A 24,911-nucleotide genomic window follows, 5' to 3' on the forward strand; every position below is an offset into this window, starting at 1 on the left:
GAAGGTCTTTTCATATTTAATTATTCTGTGATGGTCATTTCATACTTATTTTTGCACACTAATTTCTTTAAATTTGATGCAATATTACTTAATCAATAAATAATTAGATTAATTGATAGTACCATCTCAATAACATCCCCACTTGGCTTCCCCCAAGAATTCCCACAAGCTTGAGCATTAGAAATTGTAGTCCATTATGGTTACATCAACCAGCGCCGTGCTATGTTTCTTCCTCTTCCTCCTCCCTCTCTCCATTAACGCCGCCACCTTCCAGATCATCAACAACTGCTCTTTCACCGTTTGGGCCGCATGGGCCACCACCGGCCCTCAGGCAGGCGGCGGTAGCCAGCTCAACTCGGGTCAGTCCTGGACCATCGACATCAACGCCGGCTCTACTAGCGGCCGCATATGGGCACGCACTGGGTGCTCCTCTGACGGCAGAAACTGCCAGACCGGCCACTGCGGGGTGCTGCAGTGCCAGGGCTACGACCGAGCGCCCAACACCCTCGCCGAGTTCTCCCTCAACCAGAACAACAACCTCGACTTCTTCGACATCTCCAACGTGGCCGGGTACAACGTGGGTACAGACTTCAGCTCCACCAGTGGCGGGTGCCGCGGGATCCGGTGTGCCGCTGAGGGTGCCACAGTACTGCTGCACCAATGGTCCGGGTGGGCCCACGAATTGGTCAAGGTTCTTTAAGACGCGATGCCCAGGCGCCTATAGCGACCTGCAGGACGACGCGACCAGCACGCTCACCCGCCCCAGCGGCACCAACTACAGAGTCATCTTCTGCCCCGGACACGTTCTATAATCATGCAAGGCAACGATAGCAATATTGGTAATGGCAATTGATCCGATAGTGAGACGAGGTCCGGTCAGCAGAAGGTCAATGACATGTGGACGGCCAAGATCAAGACGGTCAATACCTTTGTATCGACACAACGAGTACCCGAGCCGGCACTACGACAGCTCAACTAGATACTGAGCTTCCGACGCTCAAAGGGCTCAAGCGTGGCATAGATAAGGGCTGAGCGGCCGTCTCGCTCGGTCGAACGGTGGACATCGCCCCAGCCGGCCTGCATGGTTCCCTGGCACGGGTGGGCGGAACCGAGATGAAGAGCTATGAGCCGAGCGGACCTCCTGCTCGGCACGGTCATTGCATCATCCGAGCGGCTCTTCCGCCCAGCTCAGTAGCCGACAAGGGGAGTAGCTAGAAATATCTTCCTAGGGACTAGTGTTGCCGACAGGCGGCATGACTGGTGGCATGGTCAGACAGAAAATCGTACGGTGGAAGCTTCCACTGTCACGTCAGGATATGCTCGGACTATTGAGGTATGACGTCAGGTGTGCTTTTCTGACACACCCTTTATAGGTATGTTTTGAGGAGTGTGCATGCCTCGAGAAACGTGCGCGTACCTTCAGTAAGCCCTATATAAAGACCCTCAGACTTCGACGGGGGTATATTTATTCATCTACTATAGCTACAGTTTTCACTTCCTCTTTGCTCCACTTCTTTTCGCCGGAGATTTGATTTGAGCGTCGGAGGACCGTCACCGGGAACCCCTTCCCGACTCAATTTTGTCTTACAGGTTCTCATCAATGGGAGGTCCACGTCAACGAGAGATCCACGCCTTTAGAGTCTTCGCCCAGTCAACGAGAACACCACTTCTTCATCATCCACCATCTAACTCGGACAGGATCAGCAATATTGCCCATATTGGCAATATTAAGCTCGTCGTTACTATAAGATTAAGCCAATAAGTTTTACAAGGATCTACGGGACACGTTTCTACAATCATGATGAATACAAAATAGTATGCTGAATTCAAAGCCGTACCGGTATTTGACGGGGCCCGAAGCGAAAATAAAAAGTGGCCATTTTATCGATAAATAATTGTAATGTTCAGTTTGCAAATAATAAATACATAAAATACACAAATAACCCAAAAATAATATATTACATCAATAAAAAGTTAATAAATATTTGAAATAATTACATAAACAGTACTCGTTTAGCTGTTTTAGAGGCAAAAATATTTATCAAATCTACATAATCTAATTGCCGGACAATTTCTTTCTCAATCGATAATATTGTTAACCCATTCAGTCTATCTTGTGACATTGTTGATCGAAGATAATTCTTGATTAACTTCAACTTCGAGAAACTTCTTTCTGCCGATGCAACTGTTACTAGTATGGTTAACAAAATCTTATAAGCAATGCAAGTATTTGGGAATAAACTATTAGTCTATGCAACTTCTATGCATATTACGCCAGTCTTTGTATCCATCATTACCCAAATTCCCCATTCTACTCATCATTTGTTCAGTCTTGAACAACTTGCAACAGAAGCAAAATATTTTATCCAATGAAATAGATTATACAAATCATCTTCTATCTATTGTTTGTCTATTTGTCATTACACGTGTATAATGCGATGAATCAAAATTGCTATTGTTACTATCCTTAGGAAACAAAAAATCATTCACTCTTTTTGGACCCATTTATATTAAGTAATCTTTCAATTTTTGACTGATGTTATTCCAATTTTCAAGATCCTGCAAATTCAGAGTTGAATCTAATTTTTCATGTTGAGAGTCTTCTTCTAAGTTTCATTCGACTCGATCAAATTGGCATCCTCAGCTAATTCCTCATTTTCATTGTGACTTTGTTCTTCAATCACCAAATTATCTCCTAATTCCTCTCTTTCTATTCTACTACTTCTAATAAAATATTTGTTAATATCACCGGCTTGACTTTGAATTAATGCCTCCTCCCTTTGTTTCATTTTTCTCTTTTGAGCTCCAGACATATATTTAGGAGGCATTTTCAATATTCTTTTATTATACTTGCAAGGTATTAAAATTGAATATTAACTCAATAATTCGTGTCTACATTCAAGAGTAACAATATGTTATGTTAGATTTTTTTGGATAGTTTTTTGATAAAAAATTGATTAATCTAAACAACATTTAATATAAGAGGCAGCTACAATTAACTGACAATGTATATAAGAATACTATTAGACTAATTTCAAATTTTCAATCAATAAGAAAATACATTATCTTACAATTTACATAATATATTTATATAAGCTAATTGCAAGTTCAAAAGATTTGATGACCTAATTGATTTTCTAATAGGTGATAGATACAAACTACAAAGTAAAAGACATAGCATGGAAAATCATCAAAAATGAAAAAGGAGTTTAACCTTTTCTAGAAAATCATCAAAGTAAGCTAATTGCAGGTTAAATTATGAATTAATAAGCCTGAAACTAGAATTGATAAAAGAAAAAAAAATTATGTGAAAATGATAATACAAAAAGTAAAGCAGAGATCAAGAACTGATAAAAGAACATTGGAGAAAAGAAATATCATCCAATGACCTAACTAACCTTTTTCTATGAACTAATAAGAGAAATATCATCCAATTATCCAATACAAAAGTAAAGCAGAGAAAGTCTAAAGAAAGATTAAAATTTAAACATTTAAACTTAATATTCAGAAAATGATGCAAAAAATAAAATCTAACCAAATTGTCCAATGTTCAAATCCCACTGCTGATGGATCAAGATTCAAGAATGTCGGAAAATTGGAGAAGAAATTGGAAAGAACACTGAACGCTGGGGAAAAATCGTGTAATGTTAGCAGCGTTGGTGCGATGCAACGCTATGCCTATGTGCATAGGCTTAAAATGTCTTCTCGCCTCTCTAGGGATGCCTTGCAGAAGGGATTAGCAAATGCATTAGAGAGATCTAAAAACCAAGTTTTTACCTTAACTTTTTAGAAGATCATTAGAAAAGTAAGAGAGGAGAGGGAAATTATAGGTTTTTTTTTCTAAAAAAAAACTTGGGTAAAAAGAATCTTTATAAGACACGATTGTATTTGAGAAATTGGGGCAAAACTCTGATTTTCTTTATGAAATTTAGTCAGCTACAGTTAGGTTAAAAAAAATCAAAAGCTTGAGAAATCTTGAGTTCTTGACCAAACAAATCAATGAATCATGAAAAGTTGATCTCGGCAGTCGGCAAAATACTGATCTCAAATAAAAAAAAAACAAAGATGCGAGAGGAAGAGGAACTTGCTCGATTAGGATGGAAGTTTGAATGATACTAACTTAGAATTTCAAAATTTGCTTGACGAAGATCCTTCTAGAGATATCCTTATAAAGCATCCGACGGATAAGATCTTTGGCCGCCCGCCGCCGGAGACGCCGAGCGGAATATCCTCGGTGGGAACCTTAGATGGCGCCTCGAAGGTTTCTGTCGCACAGTTGCAGTCGGTGCGTGCGACATGCCTCGGAGCCAGGAGAAAAAAGAAAAGGATTTAGGGAATTCTTTTACCATTCGTATTTTTTGTACAATAATAAAAAATTTGGGTCCCTTCCTGGGCCGGGCCCGAGGCGGTCGCCTCTCTCGCCTCGTGAAAGGTCCGACCCTGGCTGAATTCAACATAAGGTCTTCTCACAACATGTGTGGATCCGCTCCGCAATATTAGCAGCTCCCTAGCTAGGCGAATCCAAATGGCAAATGCATAGACAGGTCTATAAAGGCGATGCAACCCTATGTGGGCAACGCAAAATCCTCTGATGCTTGTACTTAACCAAGGGAGGTCCTATAAGTTCATTAGTAGATCCTACAGTAGTTAGTGTATGAAGTGTTACTATTATAAGGTTTGAGGTTCGAATCTTAATAAAGTCGAGGTAAATATCTCTTTTATATGATAATTACTATTTCAAAGATTAGTAGTCGTCCGTGATTTACCTCATCCGTATTGGTTCTGGGATAAATTGACGGAGACGCTGAGACGGATGTATTCATCTTTTGCCACTATTGGTAGAATTGACTGTGTTGAAGACCCCTTCCTGATCCATCTACAAGCGTTTTCCTCTCCCTTTGCTCTCTTTAACGTGCAGGTTTGCTTGTGGCATGGAACTCCTCCCAATTGAGGTTCTTTCACACTCAGTAGACAAGTCACATCATCAACTATCATCAAATGTCCATCTTCACCGACGGCAGATAGGAACCATGTTTTTATTTCACAGTAATAATAACTCTATTTCCTATAAATTTATATTTAACAATTATTCTAGTTACGAAATCAATTATAAAATAACCATTCTAAATTTATGAAAACATAAATCAAGCATTTTAAACAGCCCTACACAGGGCCGACCAACTGATTGGGTTGTCCTATTTCGTTGATCAAGTATAATTGTTCTACTTGATTAATTTAGACTATTTGGATTAAATTAATTAGATAATGATAAATTATTTGTGCAAGTTTTTTTAATGTGAAAATTATTCCTTTTGCAGGGAGATTGATTAGGTCCCTACTTCCTTTTACAATTTATGCTTGACTAAAAAACTGGCATCTTTAAAACCATGTAAAGGAAGGAAGTTTAAGATATATAAACCATAAGGAATACAATAATTGTTTATGTCACCACCAAAACACAATCAATGAGGATGACTCGAGTTTCTTCTGATTGAAAATCCACAGAGAGAATCTATATAAGCTTAATATATGTTTATAAGTCTCCGGGGCTATAGTGTCGTGGTAGGATATCCAGATTTTCATCCAGGTATCTGTGGTTCGAACCTCAGTTACGGTGTATTCGTAGGAATTTTTCCTCCAAATGGAGAACGTAATCAAAAGATGTTGGATTTCTAGGTTGATCGTCGCGTGCGCTTTTCAATTTATCTTGATGACTTACGGAAAACTTCCGCGAAGTCAAACCAGTCACCTAAAAATAACCAATGAGATTAATTGATATTATCTTTTTAATATATGTTTATTAACTCTACATAAACTCTCACCTCACATGTGACTGTCGCCAAAGCTTTTTCTCAAGAAAAATCTTCTCACTAAATTTTCTATAAATGTCTCGGAGCTCATTGCAAACTGATCACCAAATCAATTCGATGTTTGTGTTCTACACACGTATTAACTTTAATCACTCATTAAATAGGCCATATTGTTTTTCTTTTAACTTGCGAATTCGAACAAGATACTTGCACATGTTTCTTGTTTGAGGATTGGCTCAACCCATGATATAGCCGAGTTGATTACCAAATGATAGATTTATAGAATTGAGCGAGAGTTGAATCCTTCAATTAACCATCACATATGAAGAAAATAGGAAAATTCTTATCAGTGGAAGACCAGAGCTCAGTGTCACTCGGGCTTAATCTAAAGCGAAAGAGAAGATCCTCCTCGAGCAAGTATTTGATAGACCAAACAGAATGTTTGCTACTGTGAGATAGGTGGGCTCCGACTTGAATTGATAATTCCATTTATCAACATGTCAGCCATGTGAATGGAGTGAGCCATGTGAATGGAGTGGAGGTTGGATAAATACATAATGGAAATTTCAGCCCTTATGCGTAATCGACATCTTGCCTAGGAAGCTACAAGGTCTCGCTGAGAAGTAGAAGACTCTGATATCCATCTTCTTCGGATATAAGAAATGATATAAAACTCATGGTGTGAGGTGTTGGGGTTGTAAGGTTACAAACAAAATTTCACATTGAAAACATATGAGAAAGATCATGAGCTTATAAGAGAAAAATATTTTCATTGGTATGAAACTTTTTGGATATAGCTCAAAAATAAAATCATGGGGGTTTATGCTCAAAGTGAATAATATCATACTATTATAGAGCTATATGAATTCTTTTAACAAAATAATTAGTATCAGAGTTTAGACTGCGAGAAGATTTAATCAGCAACTATGCATAAGAGCTATGGTTTAATCGAATCATCTGAGTAGAATATTGACTTCGAACAAAGGAAGTGGGTGCTCCCGTGTCTGAATCAAGAGGACCACATATCAGACAAGAAGTCCTGGTAGACAGTCAGGCAGAAAAGTCCTAGTATGTCCGATAGACTTAGGGGTAGAAAGACCTAGTAGGTCGGTTCAACCGAGGGGTAGGAAGACTAAGTGGGTCAAGGATTGAACATCCAATAGATAGGCTTTTCGCTTGAGGGGGCCCTATGGTTCTTTGTTTAAGGGGAGATTGTTTTGGTTATAAGATTGCAAACAAAGTCTCACATTGAAAACATATGAGAAAGATTCATAAGCTTATAAGGGAAAGATATTTATATTGGTATGCGACCTTTTGGATAAAATTCAAAAACAAAACTATGAGAACTTAAGTTCAAAGTGAACAATATCATATCATTATAGAGATATTTAAATTCCTTCGGTCCTAACATGAGAGATATTTGGTACAGACGAAAAATGATGACTACCCTGATAAAATAGTCAAAAAGAATTGGGTACCAGTCCTTGAAAAGAATATGGAAGTATTGAGAGACCTCGGTAAAAAAACTCAGAATGGTAAATCGAAGGTTGCCTAACAGTTGACCCCTAAAAATGGTGACTAAACCAGCAAGTGGGAGAGAAGGTCAACCAAATTAAAGCATTCAGGATTACTAATCGGTAATCAGTAGGAATTTCAAACTGCAATTGTAGTTAGTCCAAGTCCCCTAGCTCTATTAAAATCTTACCAAAGGGTGGAAATGCTTTCAGTCGCCATAGATAGACTGGAAGACTAGGGATAATGGAGAAGAAAGAAACAACGAGGGTTGGAGCATAGGGACAGTGAAGAAACTTACAGCAAAAAGTAGGTTCACGATGCCGCAGAAGATCGTTGTTGCTAGAGCTCGAAGAAGATAATGAAGAAGGCGACGACATTCTGCCCTCGCTAAACCTAATAAAGCCCGAGTGTGCAAATCTTGACTGCCAAATCTAGGAAACCAAAAGGCGGGCTACTACGTTGCACCATTAGATCACACACCTGAATATGCAGGATCTCAGCAGTCACCCTAAATTGATCTCTTGGCATGGTGTCGCTACGTGTGAGCCTCGGACTAGTTCACATTAATAGCCGATGGGACTCATCAATCATGATTCTGATACATGATCTCACGTATTGCCCGCATTAATGGCGCTTGACTTGTGGATTCACGAGACAATCAATAGTGTGGCAATAAGTATTGACAATAGAATTCACACATATTATTAATGATAGCATATGGTATATATAAATATCATTACAAGTGAAAATAGGAAAATAAATAAATTAAAAAAATAATAAATATTTCCTAATAATAATTATTCTCTAATAACTAAGAAACAAATAACTATTTTCTAATAATAATTATTCCCTAATAACTAGGAAACAAATAAATATTTACTTATAATAATTATTTCCTAATAGTAAGGTCCTTTGGTTATGTCAGTCATAAAGTTTAGGTCGGTAGTCGGGGTAGAACACACTTTAGTCCAGCTAGTCGAACTCAGACTTTCTTTGACTAGACTCGACGAGGATGCTTATGATGTGGTGGATAGTGGAGGTCTCCACATAGCAGGGTTAAGGGAGAAGTCAAGCCCTTAGTTAAAAGTCAAGCAAAACTATAAGTTAAGGAGAGTAGAAAGTCAACCATGGTCAAGGCGACACACCCGACTCCCTCATCTCAACCACCCGATTCCCTCATCTCGGTCACTCAACTCCCTCAACTTGGTCATTCGTCTCCCTCAGTCTGATAACCCTACCCTCAACCTAGTCGCTCAACTCAGTCACTCGTCTCCCTCAACCGATCATCCGACTCCCGCCCTCAACCCGATCGCCTGACTCTGTTAGCTCTACCACCAGATTCCCTCAGCCTAATCACACGATTCTCTCAGTTGATCGACCATCCGACTCCCTTAGCCCGGTTGCATGCCTCCCTCATCCTGATCACCCGATTAGCTACCTCAGGCTAGACTTGCACCCAACTTGGCTCGTCGAACTGTTTCTTCCTAGAAGATGTGGACAACATAGTTGTTCTCTCTCGAAAGACATGGGTAATGCAAACGTTTATCCTGGAAAATATGGGTAACGTAGTTGTTTCTCCCGGAGGACGTGGACAACGTAAGTGTTTGTCTTAAAACATGTAAGGAACGTAAGAACACACCTACATCTCTATAAAAGATGGTCTTTACCGGTGAGCACAGATATATATAGAGATTGTCTTTACAGGCGAGCACAGATATATATGGACACACAACCATCTAAGTTTTACTACACAACTTTCACTTTTGACACTTAGCCCCTATGCTAAGTCCAACCTGAACTCCCTCCTAACCTCTTGCTGAGTTATGATTATAGAATCTCTGAGACTTTTTTACCATCGTTTCATCTACCATTCTCCATGATAATTATTCTTCGTTGACTACTAGATCGTGAACACTTCAGTGTAAAATAAGAGGACGAGTGTCACCGTCATCCCTTGTAAAATATCTGACCAAGCGTGGTCATCACGGAGTCTCTTATGGTCCATACATCTATTCCTTTCCACAAGTCTCCAACCCATGCGCGTTTGAAATTTCTATTTACACATTTAATTAACCATTTTAGCGTGCAAATTAATCTTGCTCGTCCGAAGCTCTTTTCATACCATTTTTTTCTTTGCGTGTGAATGTTATTGGATACTTATTTTTGCACACTAATTTCTTTAAATTTGATCCATTACTTAATTAAAAAAATAATTAGATTAATTTACCTGTAAAATCCCAATAAAATCGCCTCTTCCCCCGTGATTTCCCACCAGCTTGAGCATTAGAAAATATAATCCCATCATGGCTACATCAACCACGGCGGTGCTCTGTTTCTTCCTCTTCCTCCTCCCTCTCTCCAATAACGCCGCCATCTTCCAGATCGTCAACAATTGTGTCTTCACCGTCTGGCCCGCGTGGGCTTCCACCGGCCCTCGGGCAGGCGGCGGTAACCAGCTCAACCCGGGCCAGTCCTGGACCATCAACGTCAACGCCAGCACCACCGGCGGCCGCATCTGGGCCCGCACCGGCTGCTCCTTCGACGGCAGCGGCCGCGGCAACTGCCAGACCGGCGACTGCGGCGGGGTGCTGCAGTGCCAGGGCTACGGCCGGGCGCCCAACACCCTCGCCGAGTTCTCCATCAACCAGTTAGGCAACCTCGACATCTTCGACATCTCCAACGTGGAAGGCCACAACGTGGGGATAGACTTCAGCCCCACCAACGGCGGGTGCCGAGGGGTCCGGTGCTCCGCCAACATCGTGGGGGAGTGCCCGGCGGAGCTGACTGCGCCGGGGGGCTGCAACAACCCCTGCACCGTGTTCGGGACGCCGGAGTACTGCTGCACCAATGGAACGTGTGGGCCCACGGATTATTCCAGGTTCTTTAAGACGCGGTGCCCGGACGCCTACAGCTACCCTCAGGACATCGCAGCCACGTTCGTCTGCCCCGGTCACACCAACTTCACAGTAGTCACCTTCTACCCCACTGGACTTGTTCCTATAATCACGCATGGCAATATTATGCTCACAGTTAGTATAAGATTGAGACAATAAGTTTTACAAGGATCTACTGGACTCGTTGAAGTTTTAAAGATAGTTCATGGGTATTACTGTCTGAGATCGATTTTCAACGGATGTGAAATTCTCAACTCCTCTTTCACATAATGGTGGGACACCAAATTCTCAACTCCTCTTTCCGGTCGAGGCCAGGTTTGGCCGGCCTTTTTTATTTTATAGTAAAAAGGGTTTACCTTTTAATTTGAAATAATAATAATAATAAAGCTTAAATAAATAAATATTAAGATTCTTTTAAAAAATAGGAAAAATTGGAAAAATAAGAAATTTAAGGGTGAGCAGACGCCACCAAAAATAAGGTGAAGTTATACAGGCAAATAAGACCAAGTAGTTCAATATTTCAAAATTTTTAATTTTTTACTTAGTGATGGCATGTAATATAATATATAAATTAATAGTCCAATCATATAAATTGGACTTAGTAATTATATGTAATGAACTCTCCTTTATAAAAAATTTATTTATTTTTTATATCAAATATTAAATTAATAAAAATAAATACTACACTTGATCTTAGCTACAAGACAGAGAAAATATATTTATAGAAGTTTTTCTACCCATGATGTTGTCAATCATAAAATTTGGCACTAAAGAGAATCATAGAAGTACATATTTTTTTATATAAAAATAATTAAAAAATTACTAATAAATCTTAAAATTTTATTTTTAATGTGAAAAGAAAAAAAATAATATCGATATAATTTTATTTTGAGCTTCATCAAAATTAATTATTAAAAGTTTAGATTCTTAATTACATAGTAATTTAGTAAAATAATTTTACATAGCAAATTTTAAAATATGATTGTTCATTGATCCGGCAGTAAAGTCGGGGGACCCCCTCTGGAGGGGAGTCAACGCCACGTGGAAGTCAAAAGTCAAAGGGGTCGGTATGAGTTCCGGCCGATCGGGACCGAGCGGAATCAAAGACAGCCCGACGGGAAGTCGGGTTTCCGACGCTCATGGTGAGCAGGGTCGCCGGGCCAAGCGGGTAGTCCGCTCGGCTGAGGCGTAAAACGGTAATACTGTGAAGGAACTGTTTCAGCCGAGCACGCGACCGGGAATCTTCCGGTCGGACCGATACCCACGCCCGATCGGAAGTAATGTGTCTGCCGAGCGGATGGACGCTCGGCTCGGGGAAAAAGGAGACAAGGACAAGGGGACATTGGGGAACATCTTCTGACAACAGGCATATGCGACGACCAAGCCATACGCAGAATCTTACGGCAGAAGGTTCTGCTGTCCCATCAGAGAGGTGCTCGGACTGTAGCAATATGGTGTCAGGCATGTTTCTCTGGTAAGCCCATACTAAGGTATGGTAAAGGACACGTGTACGCCTCGATAGGTGTGCACAAGCCTCCTTAGAGCCCTATATAAGAGCCCACAGACTTCACCGGAGGTACGCAATCACACAATCTCTCATATTCGGAGTCACTTCATCGTTTTCCTCTTGCCTGACTTGAGCGTCGAAGGGTCGTCACCGGGAACCTCTTCCTGGGCCGACTTCTTTGCAGGTTCGCCGGAGATTGGTGTAGCTAGTTGAAGGTAGAGGAGAGCGTCACATCCCCAGCGTCCGTCAACTCAGCGTTCGGACAGGATCAAATTGGCGCCGTCTGTGGGAACGCACCTGCATCCGAGCGGAAGAGATGGGCGAAGTTGGACGATCGCACACTGTGATGCTCTCCCAGGAGGAGCTCGACGCTCTAATCGAGGCAAGAGCAGCTAAGCTCGTGGAGCAACAGAAACAGAAGGCGCAAGCCGAGCGGCTGGAGCAACAAGCGACGTCAGCGTCAGGAGGCCGAGCGGAAGCACCGCATGCCACGGTTTCATTTCATCGGATCCCTTCAAATTCATCGAAAAGCTCCGCTCGGGTGCCTATTATTTGGAGGATGAAGACGGACGACAGCTGGAGCGACCATGGAGCGCAAATCATCTCCAGCCATACAAGGCAGGCTGAAAGGTGCGCCAATGTAATCTATGTTGTATAATTTCCGTTCGACTGTATACTTGAAATGCAGGAGTAAAAAATCGGAAAATTAGCGCAAGTATAGGGCATCGTCAGCCGAACCGGAAGACCGTCGAGCTCCGACGTTAAAAATCGAGAGTCGGACCGGCGACTATAAACCCTCCGGACGGAAGACCGTCGAGCTACGACGTTAAAAATCGAGAGTCGAACCGGCGACTATAAACCCTCCGGCCGGAAGACCGTCGAGCTCCGACGTTAAAAATCGAGAGTCGAATCGGCGACTATAAACCCGACTATAAACCCTCCAGCGGGAAGACCGTCGAGCTCCGACGTTAAATATCGAGAGTCGTACCAGCGACTATAAACCCTCCGGCCGGAACGAAAGACGCTTGAAGATAAGCGGCAAGGGAAAATAGTGACAAGTCGTATGCTACCTACGCCCGCTCGGGAGGCCTAGTTGGCCAAGTTGTGTGTCATAGGCCCGGACCAATCACCCACAAACATGCAAAGTAAAAACGAGGTTGCACAAAGATAAGTTTTTCATTGAAATTAGGGAAATTAAGGCCGAGCGGCCTAATTACAAAAAAGGGGAGTTTCTGGCCGAACGACCGAATTACATAGAGACTTCTATTCCAAAAAATCATAGAGGTCTTTCGGGATGGTGCTGAGGAGCGTCGCGTAGTCTTGGGCCGGGATAGTTGTGGAGTCGGGGAGCTGAGCCTTGGACTTCAGGTAGTCCGTTGTGGCAGTGATGGCAAGCTCAAAGGCATTATACATCCGCTCGCACACTTTTTGAGAAAATTCGGTCGAGCGGATGTGATTCAGCCTCAGGGTTGCGACTCGGCCAGGTTCCGCCTCTTGATATTCCTTGAAGGCGACTTGGGAAGCTTCGAGAGACTCCTGCAACGTCTTCAGTTCATCTTTATGTTTAGTTGCCTCGGCCGAGCGGCTCGCCTTCTCACCGTCCAGCTGCTCCATCAGCTCCTTAGCCCGCTACTCCAGGCCCCGCGCCTCAACATTCTTCTTCTCCAAGTCGGCGATGGCCGTCTTCTTCCTGTCGATGGCAAGACTTATCTTCCGATCGAGCGTCTTCACTTGTCTCTCAAGTTCTCCCACAGTATAGGCCTGATCGACCGTCTTTTTTTTGCTCAGCCGCCAACAGATCTTGGGTCTTTTTGAGCTTTTTCTGCAGCTCGGCGTATGAGGGGCCTTGGGAGCCGAGCGGGTCGCCCGAAGCCTTCAACCTCTTTAGCACCTCGTCCACCATAGCCAGACGATTGGAGACTGTGATCTCCTCCACCCATCTCTGACATGAGCAAGATTGTTAGTAGCTGATCGGAAAGAATGCGTAAAGGACTTGAGAAAATACGCTTACCCCAGTAGCCTGCTACATGTGGCTGTTGGCCAGATTGCTGAGTGGAATCATAGCGACGCGTGCCCGAGCGTCGGCCCACATTTCGGCTAGAGGCCCCTTCATTGTGATCATGTGCTCGGGCGCGGTTGGCCGATCGGACTCGGGCATCAATTCTTCGGTGGGGAGGTGTAGTGAGACCCTGATGGTACGGTGCCGACCGGGAGTCGTCTGAGCGGAGGCTGGGGAAGGATCGGAGGCCGGTGCAGAAAACTGGGACAAAATGGTCGAACGTTCGACTCGGCGGGGAGCGGGTGGAAGGGCGTTGATCGGAATGGCCTCGAGTGGGTCCGCGGACGCATCCAGCTGGGATGGGGTCCGATCGGACGAGATCGCCTCCACCGCTGGGACTTTGCCGCGAGAATCGGCGGTGGTCCGCTCGGACGGCTGGACCGCGGAAGTCGCCGATCGAAGTGATGTCTCCGCTCGGCGCCTCTTTTGTCGAAGAGGGAGCTCTTCCTCCTGAGCGGAGCCTTCCTCCCGGACGGAAGGCCCTCGGCTAGAAGTTATGCCAACCGCTGGCTCCGGGAGAGAAGCCTGAGCGGCCGACTCCCCCGCATTTGTCCCGCTCTCCCCTTCGTGTGAGCCGACCGGCTCAATGCCAAGCGCCTCCATCTCCTTGGCAGCTGCGACCTCGAGCGCTGCCGCTTTTCTCTTCAAAATTCCGGTCATCACGGACTCCATGACAATGTCCGCTGCAAAGGAAAAAGGAGAAAATCAGTTAGCAATCAAGGCAAATGTACAAGTAAAATTCTTACCGAAGCCGCTCGGGAGGGGAGTCCAGATCGGACTCAAGCCAAATATGTACATCACCCCTTCTGGTAAGAATTTGTTGACGTCGAACTTCAGACCGGCTAGCATGTTGGCAGCATGAAGATAGTCTGGTCGGGTTTTGAACCTCTTTAGCTCAGGGGAGATTGGCGGTCCGACCTGCCACTGGGTTCGGAAAGAAGCCCGCTCGGGGAGACGAAGATAGAAGTAGTACTCTTTCCAATGTTTATTGGAAGAGGGCAGTTTATTAAAGAAAATTAAACCGGGTCGAGCCTGGAACATGTAAGTACCCAGCTCGGACTGTTTAGGATAATAAAAATAATAGAAGACCTCCGGTCGGAGGGGAATGTTGTGGATTTTGAACAAGACGACGACGCCGCATAGAAGGCGGAAAGTGTTAGGAACTAAGCTTCCGAGCGGAATGCCAAAAAAATTACAAACTTCTACGATGAAGGGATGGATTGGAAAGCGCAGACCGGCTATGAACTGGTCGCGGAAAACACAGAAAGCTCCGCGCGGCGGTTTGTGTGGCCGAGCGAAGGGGGAGGGTAGGATAATTTCAAAATCAGAGGGGATGTCAAAATTGTCCATCAGAATATCGGCGTCGCGCCGATCGAAGTGCGACTCCATGGTGGTATACCATGGGTCGAGGGCTTGGTCTTGACGCTGGGAGGAACTGGACATTGTCCGAACGGATGAAACCACAAAAGGCGAAAAAAGGCAAACGATAGAAGGAAGAAGATGACAAACAGTGCAGTGACCAGAGAGCGAGAACTCGACAAAAAACACGAGAGTAACAGAGAAAGGGTGAGGACCTTTCAAAGAAGCAGACGAAAATCGAAGGAAGAGTGTGAGAGGTCGTCGGAAGAAGTAGCGACGAGATCACCGGAGCAGGAACGGCAAGGAAAGCTTCTGGGCACACGAAAGCGCAAATGCGGCGAGGAGGGGGAGAAGGCGAAGGCTTTATAGGGGTGAGCCCGAGCGGCCTACACCGTCGGATGCAGGTCACGGGAATCAGAGCATGCATCGGGCCGTCCATTTTAAACCGCCTCGGTCCCGTCACCCGCGGCGCCGCCGCCATACGATGACGGCAGCAGCGCCACGTGGCATTCGGTCACTGGAGTACATTTAATGAGTGCATGCCCGGCCTTAATGTCGAAGATTGGCGCAAATCTCGAAGAGATTCGAGGAATGTTGGTGTTGACTGACGTTATAGCTACCCCCGTGGGGGCCGAGCGGAGGATAGTTGCACAGAGACGCCGCTCCGCGTGACTGGCAGTCCAGTCAGTCGGACTAATCGCCTCCTTCGACTAGACTTGAAGGGAAGGCAAGTGATCCGGCAGTAAGGTCGGGGGACCCCCTCTGGAGGGGAGTCAACGCCACGTGGAGGTCAAAAGTCAAAGGGGTCAGCATAAGTTCCTGCCGATCGGGACCGAGCGGAATCAAAGACAGCCCGACGGGAAGTCGGGTTTCCGACGCTCATGGTGAGCAGGGTCGCCGGGCCGAGCGGTTAGTCCGCTCGGCTGAGGCGTAAAACGGTAATACTGTGAAGTAACTTTTTCAGCCGAGCACGCGACCGGGAATCTTCCGGTCGAACCGATACCTACGCCCGGTCAGAAGTAATGTGCCTGCCGAGCGGATGGACGCTCGGCTTGGGGAAAAAGGAGACAAGGACAAGGGGACATTGGGGAACATCTTCTGACAACAGGCATGTGCGACGACCAAGCCATACGCAGAATCTTACGGCAGAAGGTTCTGCTGTCCCATCAGAGAGGTGCTCGGACTGTAGCAGTATGATGTCAGGCATGTTTCTCTGGTAAGCTCATACTAAAGTATGGTAAAGGACACGTGTACGCCTCGATAGGTGTGCACAAGCCTCCTTAGAGCCCTATATAAGAGCCCACAGACTTCACCGGAGGTACGCAATCACACAATCTCTCATATTCGGAGCCACTTCATCGTTTTCCTCTTGCCTGACTTGAGCGTCGGAGGGTCATCGCCGGAAACCCCCTCCCGGCCCGACTTCTTTACAGGTTCGTCGGAGATCCATACGGCCGGTCAGAGCTCCACGTCACTAATTTGGAGAGCGTCATGTGCTCAACATCCATCGACTCAGCGTTCGGACAGGATGATCAATTAGTTAAATCAAGGTATTAATATTGTATACTCATTATGATCACCGTGATTAGTTCTATTTGTATTTATTTTCAACTATACTAAATTTACTTAATTAAAAATTGTTTCCATTTAATATATATAAAATTATGCATTGAAAATATAAATTATATAACATATATGCGAATTCTATATTTGCATACAATAATATATAATATAATAATATCTGCTTAAACTGATGCAACAACAATTTAATTAATTTAATAACATCTGCTTAAGTAAACTCTTGTTTTTTTTCCTTACCATCCAGGTCTCCGAATTTCAGCCTCTGATTTATCTACCCATACTAATCCTCCCCAATCATAAAGATGACTAATTGGGAATGTGACTTCTATATAGATTAGATGTAAATCTCACTTTACTTTATAATATAAGAAATGTCAATGTCGAGTTAGGGAAAGGGTCCTCGTCCTGACCCTCCGATACTCAAATCAATCATCGAAAAGATAAAAGAAAAAAGAGCAACAATAAACATAGACGTGAATAGTAAATAACGCATACCTCCGTCGATGCATGAACCTCTTTTATATAACATCCTGGTGGGCAATGCGCACGCTCTCCAAGGCATGAGTACGCTTTCCCAACCATCTCATGAAATGACATGTCAGAAAAGTATCTCTGACACCATACTTTAACAAGACATGTAAATCCCTGATGAGACTGTAGAAGGTTTTATCGTATGATTCGCCTGTTGAACATGTCTTGTGTTGGCAGCACTATCTCCCAGAAAGATACTAAGAGATAATTCTTACATTAATAGTGCCGACTAAGTCAAAATGTGAGGTTCTTGGGTACCAAATTCCTACATTAATAGTGCCTTTTAAATATTTGATAATTCTTTTAACCAGTGAAAGATGGGTTTCTTTTGCACAAGTTTGATATCGGGCACACATACTAACTGCAAATAAAATGTCAGGTCGGCTTGCAGTTAGATAAAGTAAACTCCCTATCATGCTTCTGTAATACTTTAAGTCAACAGGTATACCATTTTCATCGTTATCAAGGGTTAGGTTACTTGCCATTGGTGTTTTAAGCCCTTTACAGTTTTCCATACCAAATTTTTTAAGAAGTTCTTTTGTATAATTAGTTTGATGTACATAATTACCATCTTTAGTTTGTTTAATTTGGAAACCTAAAAAATAATTTAATTCACCAACTAAACTCATTTCAAATTCATTTTCCATTAAGGTTACAAATTCTTTTAAAAATTTTAAATTGGTTGAACCAAATACAATATCGTCTATATAAACCTGGGCTATAAAAATGTCTGAGTTAAAGGTTTTAATAAAAAGTGTAGGATCAATTTGGCCTTCTTTAAAACCCTTGGATTTTAGAAAACTAGATAGACGTTCATACCAAGCCCTAGGTGCTTGTTTTAATCCATATAAAGCTTTTTTAAGTTTAAAGACATAGGTTGGATTTTCTAGATCTTCAAAACCGGGCGGTTGACTAACGTAGACTTCCTCCTTAATAACGCCATTTAGAAAAGCGGATTTAACATCCATTTGGTACAACTTGAACCCTTTAAATACAGCATAGGCTAGCAACATTCTAATTGATTCAAGTCTAGCTACCGGGGCATAAGTCTCGTCGTAATCTAGTCCTTCGACTTGCCTAAACCCTTTCGCTACTAAACGAGCTTTATTTCTTAAAATATTACATTGATCATCTAATTTGTTTCTAAACACCCATTTAGTATCAATGATCGTTTTATTTATTGGTGGAGGTACTAAGTCCCAAACCTGATTTTGTTCAAATTGGTTTAACTCTTCTTGCATTGCAATTACCCAGTCAGGTTCTATTAATGCATCATTTATATTTTTAGGTTCAATTTTAGATATTAATGCTATTTGACTTAGATTTCTAAAAGCAGATCTTGTTTGAACCCTTAATTCAGGATTTCCTATGATTTGATTGACTGGATGGTGAGGGTTAGATTTTAATAATTTTGAATTTTCAGATTCTTTAAGGTTGGGTAATTCTTCATCGTCTTCTTGATTACCATTTGAATGAGGTTGAGTAGTAGAAACGTTATCAATTTCATTAAATGTTACATTTGTGGTTTCCTCAATTTTCAAAGTAGATTTATTATAAACTCTATAGGCCCTACTTGTAGATGAATACCCTAGAAAAATTCCTAGGTTAGTTTTTGAAGTGAATTTGCCTAAGTGATCTTTAAGATTTAAAATATGTACATTACAACCAAAAACTTTAAAATATTTTATATTAGGAATTTTGTTGAAATAAATTTCATAGGATGTTTTATTTTGATCTTTATTAATTATGATTCGATTTTGAACATAACAAACTGTGTTAACAGCTTCAGCCCAAAAGTATTTTGGTGTATTGTATTCATTTAACATGGTTCGGGCAGCTTCTTGTAAGGTTCTATTCTTACGTTCTACTAAGCCATTTTGTTGTGGTGTTTTAGGGCATGAAAACTCATGGTGATAACCATTTTCTAAACAAAAATTATTAAAATTATGATTTCTAAATTCTCCTCCATTATCACTTCTTATCTTTTTTATTTTAATATCTCTATCATTTTCTACTTGTTTAGAAAAATGCTTGAATATTTCAAAGGTTTCATTTTTATTAGATAAAAATTTTACCCAAGTATATCTAGAGTAGTCATCAATGATTACTAAACAATATAGATTTCAATTAAAAGATTTTATTCCATGAGAATCAAATAAATCCAAATGTATTAGTTCGAGTATTTTATTCATTCTATTTTGATTTGTAAGTTTATGAGTTGATTTAATTTGTTTACCTTGTTGACAGGAATTACAAAATTTATTTAAAGGATTTCCTAATTTTGGCAAACCTTTAACTAAACCATTTTTTCTTAATTTTAAAAAATTTCTAAGGTGAGTATGAGCTAATCTCCTATGCCATAACCAAGTTTCATCATTATTTGCTAGAAGACATTTAGATATTGTTTTAGGTAGATGAATGGAGTATATATTTTTGTCTCTAAAACCTTTCAATAATATATTTGTTGAGTCATTGTAACGTATTAAGCATTCGGAAGCTAAAAATTTAACTATAAATCCTGAATCACAAAGTTGACTTATACTAAGCAAATTATAATTAAAATGTTCAACAAGTAAAACCTTTTTAATTGAAATATTGGGATGTAATTGAATTTCACCTGTACCAATTACCTTTAGCTTGCCATTGTTACCAAAGGCAACTGACCCTAAGTTTTTGAATTCAATGTTGGTAAATTTGCGCTGATCCCCAGTCATATGTCTGGAGCACCCGCTATCCAAGATCCATTTATCCAGAGCTTTGGAATCCTACAAAAAGTAGGATGAGACCAAAGTGTGGTTAAAGGATTAAGTAAATAAGTAGTTTTGAACTTTAGTTGATTTACATGAATTTAATATGTATTATTTGTTGTTCGAATCAAGTAAAGTGATTATGTTTTAAATATGTTTTTAATTAATAATTTAATAAGTTTTAAAGTAATTTTAAAAGTTTAAATTTTAATTAAGTTTTTTCATTAATTTTTAATAAAGTTTCAAAATAAGTTTAATTAAGTTTTAAAATAATTTTTAAAAGTTTAAAATAATTTTTAATAGGTTTAAAATAATTTATAATAAGTTTAAAATAATTTTTAATAAGTTAAAAATAATTTTTAATAAGTTTAAAATAATTTTTAATAAGTTTAAAAATAATTTTAAATAAGTTTAAAATAATTTTTAATAAGTTTTTAATAAGTTAAAATAATTTTTAATAAGTTTAAAATAATTTTTAATAAGTTAAAATAATTTTTAATAAATTTAAAATAATTTTTAATAAGTTAAAATAATTTTTAATAATTTTAAAATAATTTAATAAGTTTAAAATAATTTTTAATAAGTTAAAATAATTTTTAATAAGTTTAAAATAATTTTTAATAAGTTAAAATAATTTTAAATAAGTTTAAAATATTTTTAATAAGTTTAAAATAATTTTATAATAGGTTTAAAATAATTTTTAATAAGTTTAAAATAATTTTTAATAAGTTAAAATAATTTTTAATAAGTTTAAAATAATTTTTAATCATTTTTAATAAGTTTAAAATAATTTTTAATCATTTTTAATAAGTTTAAAATAATTTTTAATAAGTTTAAAATAATTTTTAATAAGTTTAAAATAATTTTTAATAAGTTTAAAATAATTTTTAATAATTTTTAATAAGTTTAAAATAATTTTTAATAAGTTTAAAATAATTTTTAATAATTTTTAAAATAATTTTTAATAAGTTTAAAATAATTTTTAATAAGTTTAAAATAATTTTTAATAAGTTTAAAATAAGTTTTAAATAAGTTTAAAATAATTTTTAATAAGTTTAAAATAATTTTTAATAAGTTTAAAATAAGTTTTAATAAGTTTAAAATAATTTTTAATAAGTTTAAAATAATTTTTAATAAGTTTTAAAATAATTTTTAATAAGTTTAAAATAATTTTTTAATAAGTTTAAAATAATTTTTAATAAGTTTAAAATAATTTTTAATAAGTTTAAAATAATTTTTAATAATTTTTAATAATTTCAAAATAATTTTTAATAATTTTTAATAAGTTTTAATAAGTTTTAAAATAATTTTTAATAAGTTTAAAATAATTTTTAATAATTTTTAATAAGTTTAAAATAATTTTTAATAAGTTTAAAATAATTTTTTAATAAGTTTAAAATAATTTTTAATAAGTTTAAAATAAGTTTTAATAAGTTTAAAATAATTTTTAATAAGTTTAAAATAATTTTTAATAAGTTTTAAAATAATTTTTAATAAGTTTAAAATAATTTTTAAAAAGTTTTAATAAGTTTTGAAATAATTTTTAATAAGTTTAAAATAATTTTTAATAAGTTTAAAATAATTTTTAATAAAATAATTTTTAATAAATTCTAAAGTAATTTAAAATAATTTGGTTTGAATTAGTTTTGAATTAGATTTGAATTAGGTTTGAATTAAGTTAGAATAGAGTTAGGTTTGAATTGAGTTAGGTTTGAATTAAGTTTTAACTTGAATTAGTTTTGAATTAATTTAGTTTGAATTAGAATTAATTTTATTGAAAGAGGTTATTGAACTCATGTTAGATTCAAACTTAGCTTTGGGTTAATCAAGCAGATGTCCTAAGGATAAGTTTCAATTCAGTGGCGAGGCATATGGCCTACTTGAATATCATTAGACCACTTGCTGAAGACTTTCCAAATTGTTCCTGCCCGAAAAACTTAATACTAAATTTTGGTCTAATTAGCCCATGTTTGACTGGGGTAACTTCGGTCAGATCCACTAAGTCTAGTGCACCAGGTAGAATTCCATATTCAACCTAGACATGCCTTTGACAGAGTTTCCTTGACGTACTATCATCCCAATCTATTCCGGTGCTATGTTATAGGGTTTGGTAAACCTTTTTCATCTAACAGTTCTAATAATCCTAATCCTAAGTATTGAGTTTGTTTTAATTAAGTTGGTTGGATTGTTTTTCTAGTTGCTCCCCCTGAGTTATAGCTTAGATAAGGTCGATCTAAGTAATGGACTTGACTCTTGGGAACCAAGTAGAAATTTGGTTTAATTGGTTTGATTAACTGTTTTGTTTGAACCCATGCTTGGACTTGCCTTCTAGTATTTTGACTGATTAAGGATAAGTATGATTTGTTTGTTTGTTTGGGTTTGTAACCGAGTCCCGATTTGTTGTACACGGCTCGTTGTGATCCAAGTACCATATTTAGACACTTGGATCCCATTTCGAACCTTTCCAACGTCTTCTTGAGTCGCTCGACTTGACCTTTCAAATCAGAATTTTCTTCCTCAAGTTTTTCAACTTGAGTTGAAGTTCCGACTTGAACTCGGTTAGTCGAGTCACTCAAGTTAACTTGTTGCTTAAGGTGGTCTATTTCCTTAAGTAACAAGTTATTTTGTTTTTCCGATTTTGCTAATTTTTTAAACAAACATTTAACTACTTTAAGTAAATTTGACTTTGAATAAATCGTTACCATATTCGGGTCTTCTGATCCGGGGCTTCTCTCGGAATCGAGGTCGATCTCAGACTCGTATTCTTCGTCGGACTTGGACTCGGAATCTTCGTTTCTTGCCATAAATGCAAGGTGACTCGAGTGCTTCGTTTGCTCCGCGTCGGATTCGTCGAAAGAAGTTTCGTCCCATGTCGCTTGAAGAGCCTTCTTCCGTCTTGTCGATTTGGGTCTTTCTTCTTTCCGATTTGGGCATTCATTTTTGAAATGCCCCTTCTTGTTGCATCCATAACAAATCATTTCTGATTTGTTTTAGATCTGGTTTGGTGGAGTCTTTTTGGAGCTTCTTCTAAACTTCTTCTTAGTCAACAGTCTTCGGACCATGTTGACTAATTCTTCTTCATTAGTTGAGTCAGGGTCTGATTCGCTTTCTAACTCGATCTTTGTTTTTGATTTTGTCTCCTTGCTCGGCCCTGCATACAAGACAACACCTTTCTCGCCATGGCTCATGTTAGATTGCTCGTGTAGTTCTAATTCACAGAATAACTCATCTAACTTATGAATTGAAAGATCCTTAGAAACTTTGTAAGCATCTACAATTGATGCCCACAAAGTATTCCTTGGAAAGGCATTCAGAGCATACCTTATTGTGTCACGATTTTCGAGATTGTGTCCGATCAGGTAAAGACCGTTGAGGATGTCCTTCAGTCGAGCGTGTAGTTACGAGGCGGTCTCTCCAGGAAATATTTTTATATTTAACAAATTATTTAAAAGTAGATCTCGTTTGTTTACCTCCGTGTAGTTTGACTATCAAGTCCCATAATTCTTTGGTGTTGTCGTAGGGACCAACTCTATTCAACTCCTCCATCGTGAGCCCGCACTGAATGGTATTGATTGCTTTGTAGTTCAATTGTGCCTTCTTGATCATCTGAGGTGTCCATTCTTCTGGTTCTAGGATTGTTCCGTCCTTCATTGGAGGAGTATAGCCTTTCAAGACCGTGAACCAGAGCTCAATGTCGGACTTTAAGTAGCACTCCATCCCATTCTTCCAGTAACTGAAATTCTCTCCTTTGAATAGTGGAGGTCGAACCGTACTATAGCCTTCTTGATATGAGTTCGACATCCTTGCAAAAAAAAGTTAAAGAACAAAAATATTTCCAAGACTTTCGTCTTGGGATTAGTAGTGTTTGAAGAAAAGAATATTCTAAAAATAAATTGAAGAAAAGAGAAAAAGTTTTTAAAAATGCTTTGAAAAACGGTTAAGAAATTTCAGAGCTAACCGGCTCTGATACCAATTGATAGATCGTTTGAAGCGATAGAAAGGGGGGTGAATATCGCTCCTTTTAAAAACTATTTCTTTTCTTTTATATCAAAGTCGTGCAGCGGAAATAATAAATGAGACAAGGTTATTTACTTCGTTCGGAGTCTAGCTCGACTCCTACTCGAAGGCTCGTGGTCCTTGACCGCACCGGTGAGCAAGGCACTATAATCCTTCTTTCCTAAATTTCCGGAAAGAAGTGAATCGTACAATGGAGCAAGATAGTAACACACTACTATCTTGCTTTAAAAGAAATTGCAATGCAAGCTTTAATTAAAATATACCGACAACGAAATTGTAGATGGAGCTTAGGTCGGTGCTTTAGGATGCAGTAGCTTGCTGAGCTGATGAAGATGAGTTGTTCACAGAGCAGGAATTTTTTATCAGAAAGTTGTATCAACGCTTCTGGCTTCGAGCATGTTTTATAAGAATTTTGGACGTTCGGTCGACCGATCCCTCTGTTCGGTCGACCGAACCTGCTCCCTTCCATTCTGGCTGAAGTCCGAAGCTGGCTCGATCTTTTGCATTTACTGATCTTTAATGGTTCAGTCGACCGAACCCCTTTTTCGGTCGACCGAACAGTCAATTTCCCTGTTCGTCGAAATCTGCAGAAATCTTCATTAATGGTGCAATTAATATTGATTGGATCGGTCGACCGATCCCTGAGTTCGGTCGACCGATCAGCTCTTCTTTCCTTTGCTGCTGATCGGTGCTGATGAACTAGCTAGGCTGAGTCATCATGGTTCGATCGACCGATCTTACGGTTCGGTCGACCGATCAAGCTTTGATCTGACTTGGACTCAGTTTGATTTGATCTGATCTCTGGTCTGAGTTAAGCTAGTTCGGTCGACCAATCCTCCTGTTCGGTCGACTGATCAGGCCGAATCTGCAAAACAAAGTTTAAACAATATT

The 24,911-nt window shown here is 39.5% G+C and overlaps 1 protein-coding gene and 1 pseudogene across 1 annotated transcript; both read left to right on the top strand.

Annotated features, from left to right (window-relative positions):
* Window positions 1-196: 196 nt before the first annotated feature.
* On the top strand, window positions 197-812 carry LOC121992900 (annotated as a pseudogene).
* Window positions 813-9,563: 8,751 nt separating this feature from the next.
* On the top strand, window positions 9,564-10,434 carry LOC121995718 (protein P21-like). Its single transcript, XM_042549819.1, has one exon. It carries the CDS (start codon window positions 9,629-9,631, stop codon window positions 10,376-10,378), a length of 750 nt encoding a protein of 249 aa, XP_042405753.1. The 5' UTR covers window positions 9,564-9,628; the 3' UTR covers window positions 10,379-10,434.
* The last annotated feature ends 14,477 nt before the right edge of the window (window positions 10,435-24,911 follow it).

Source organism: Zingiber officinale, chromosome 1B (genome assembly GCF_018446385.1).
Source record: "Zingiber officinale cultivar Zhangliang chromosome 1B, Zo_v1.1, whole genome shotgun sequence".
NCBI lineage: Eukaryota > Viridiplantae > Streptophyta > Magnoliopsida > Zingiberales > Zingiberaceae > Zingiber > Zingiber officinale.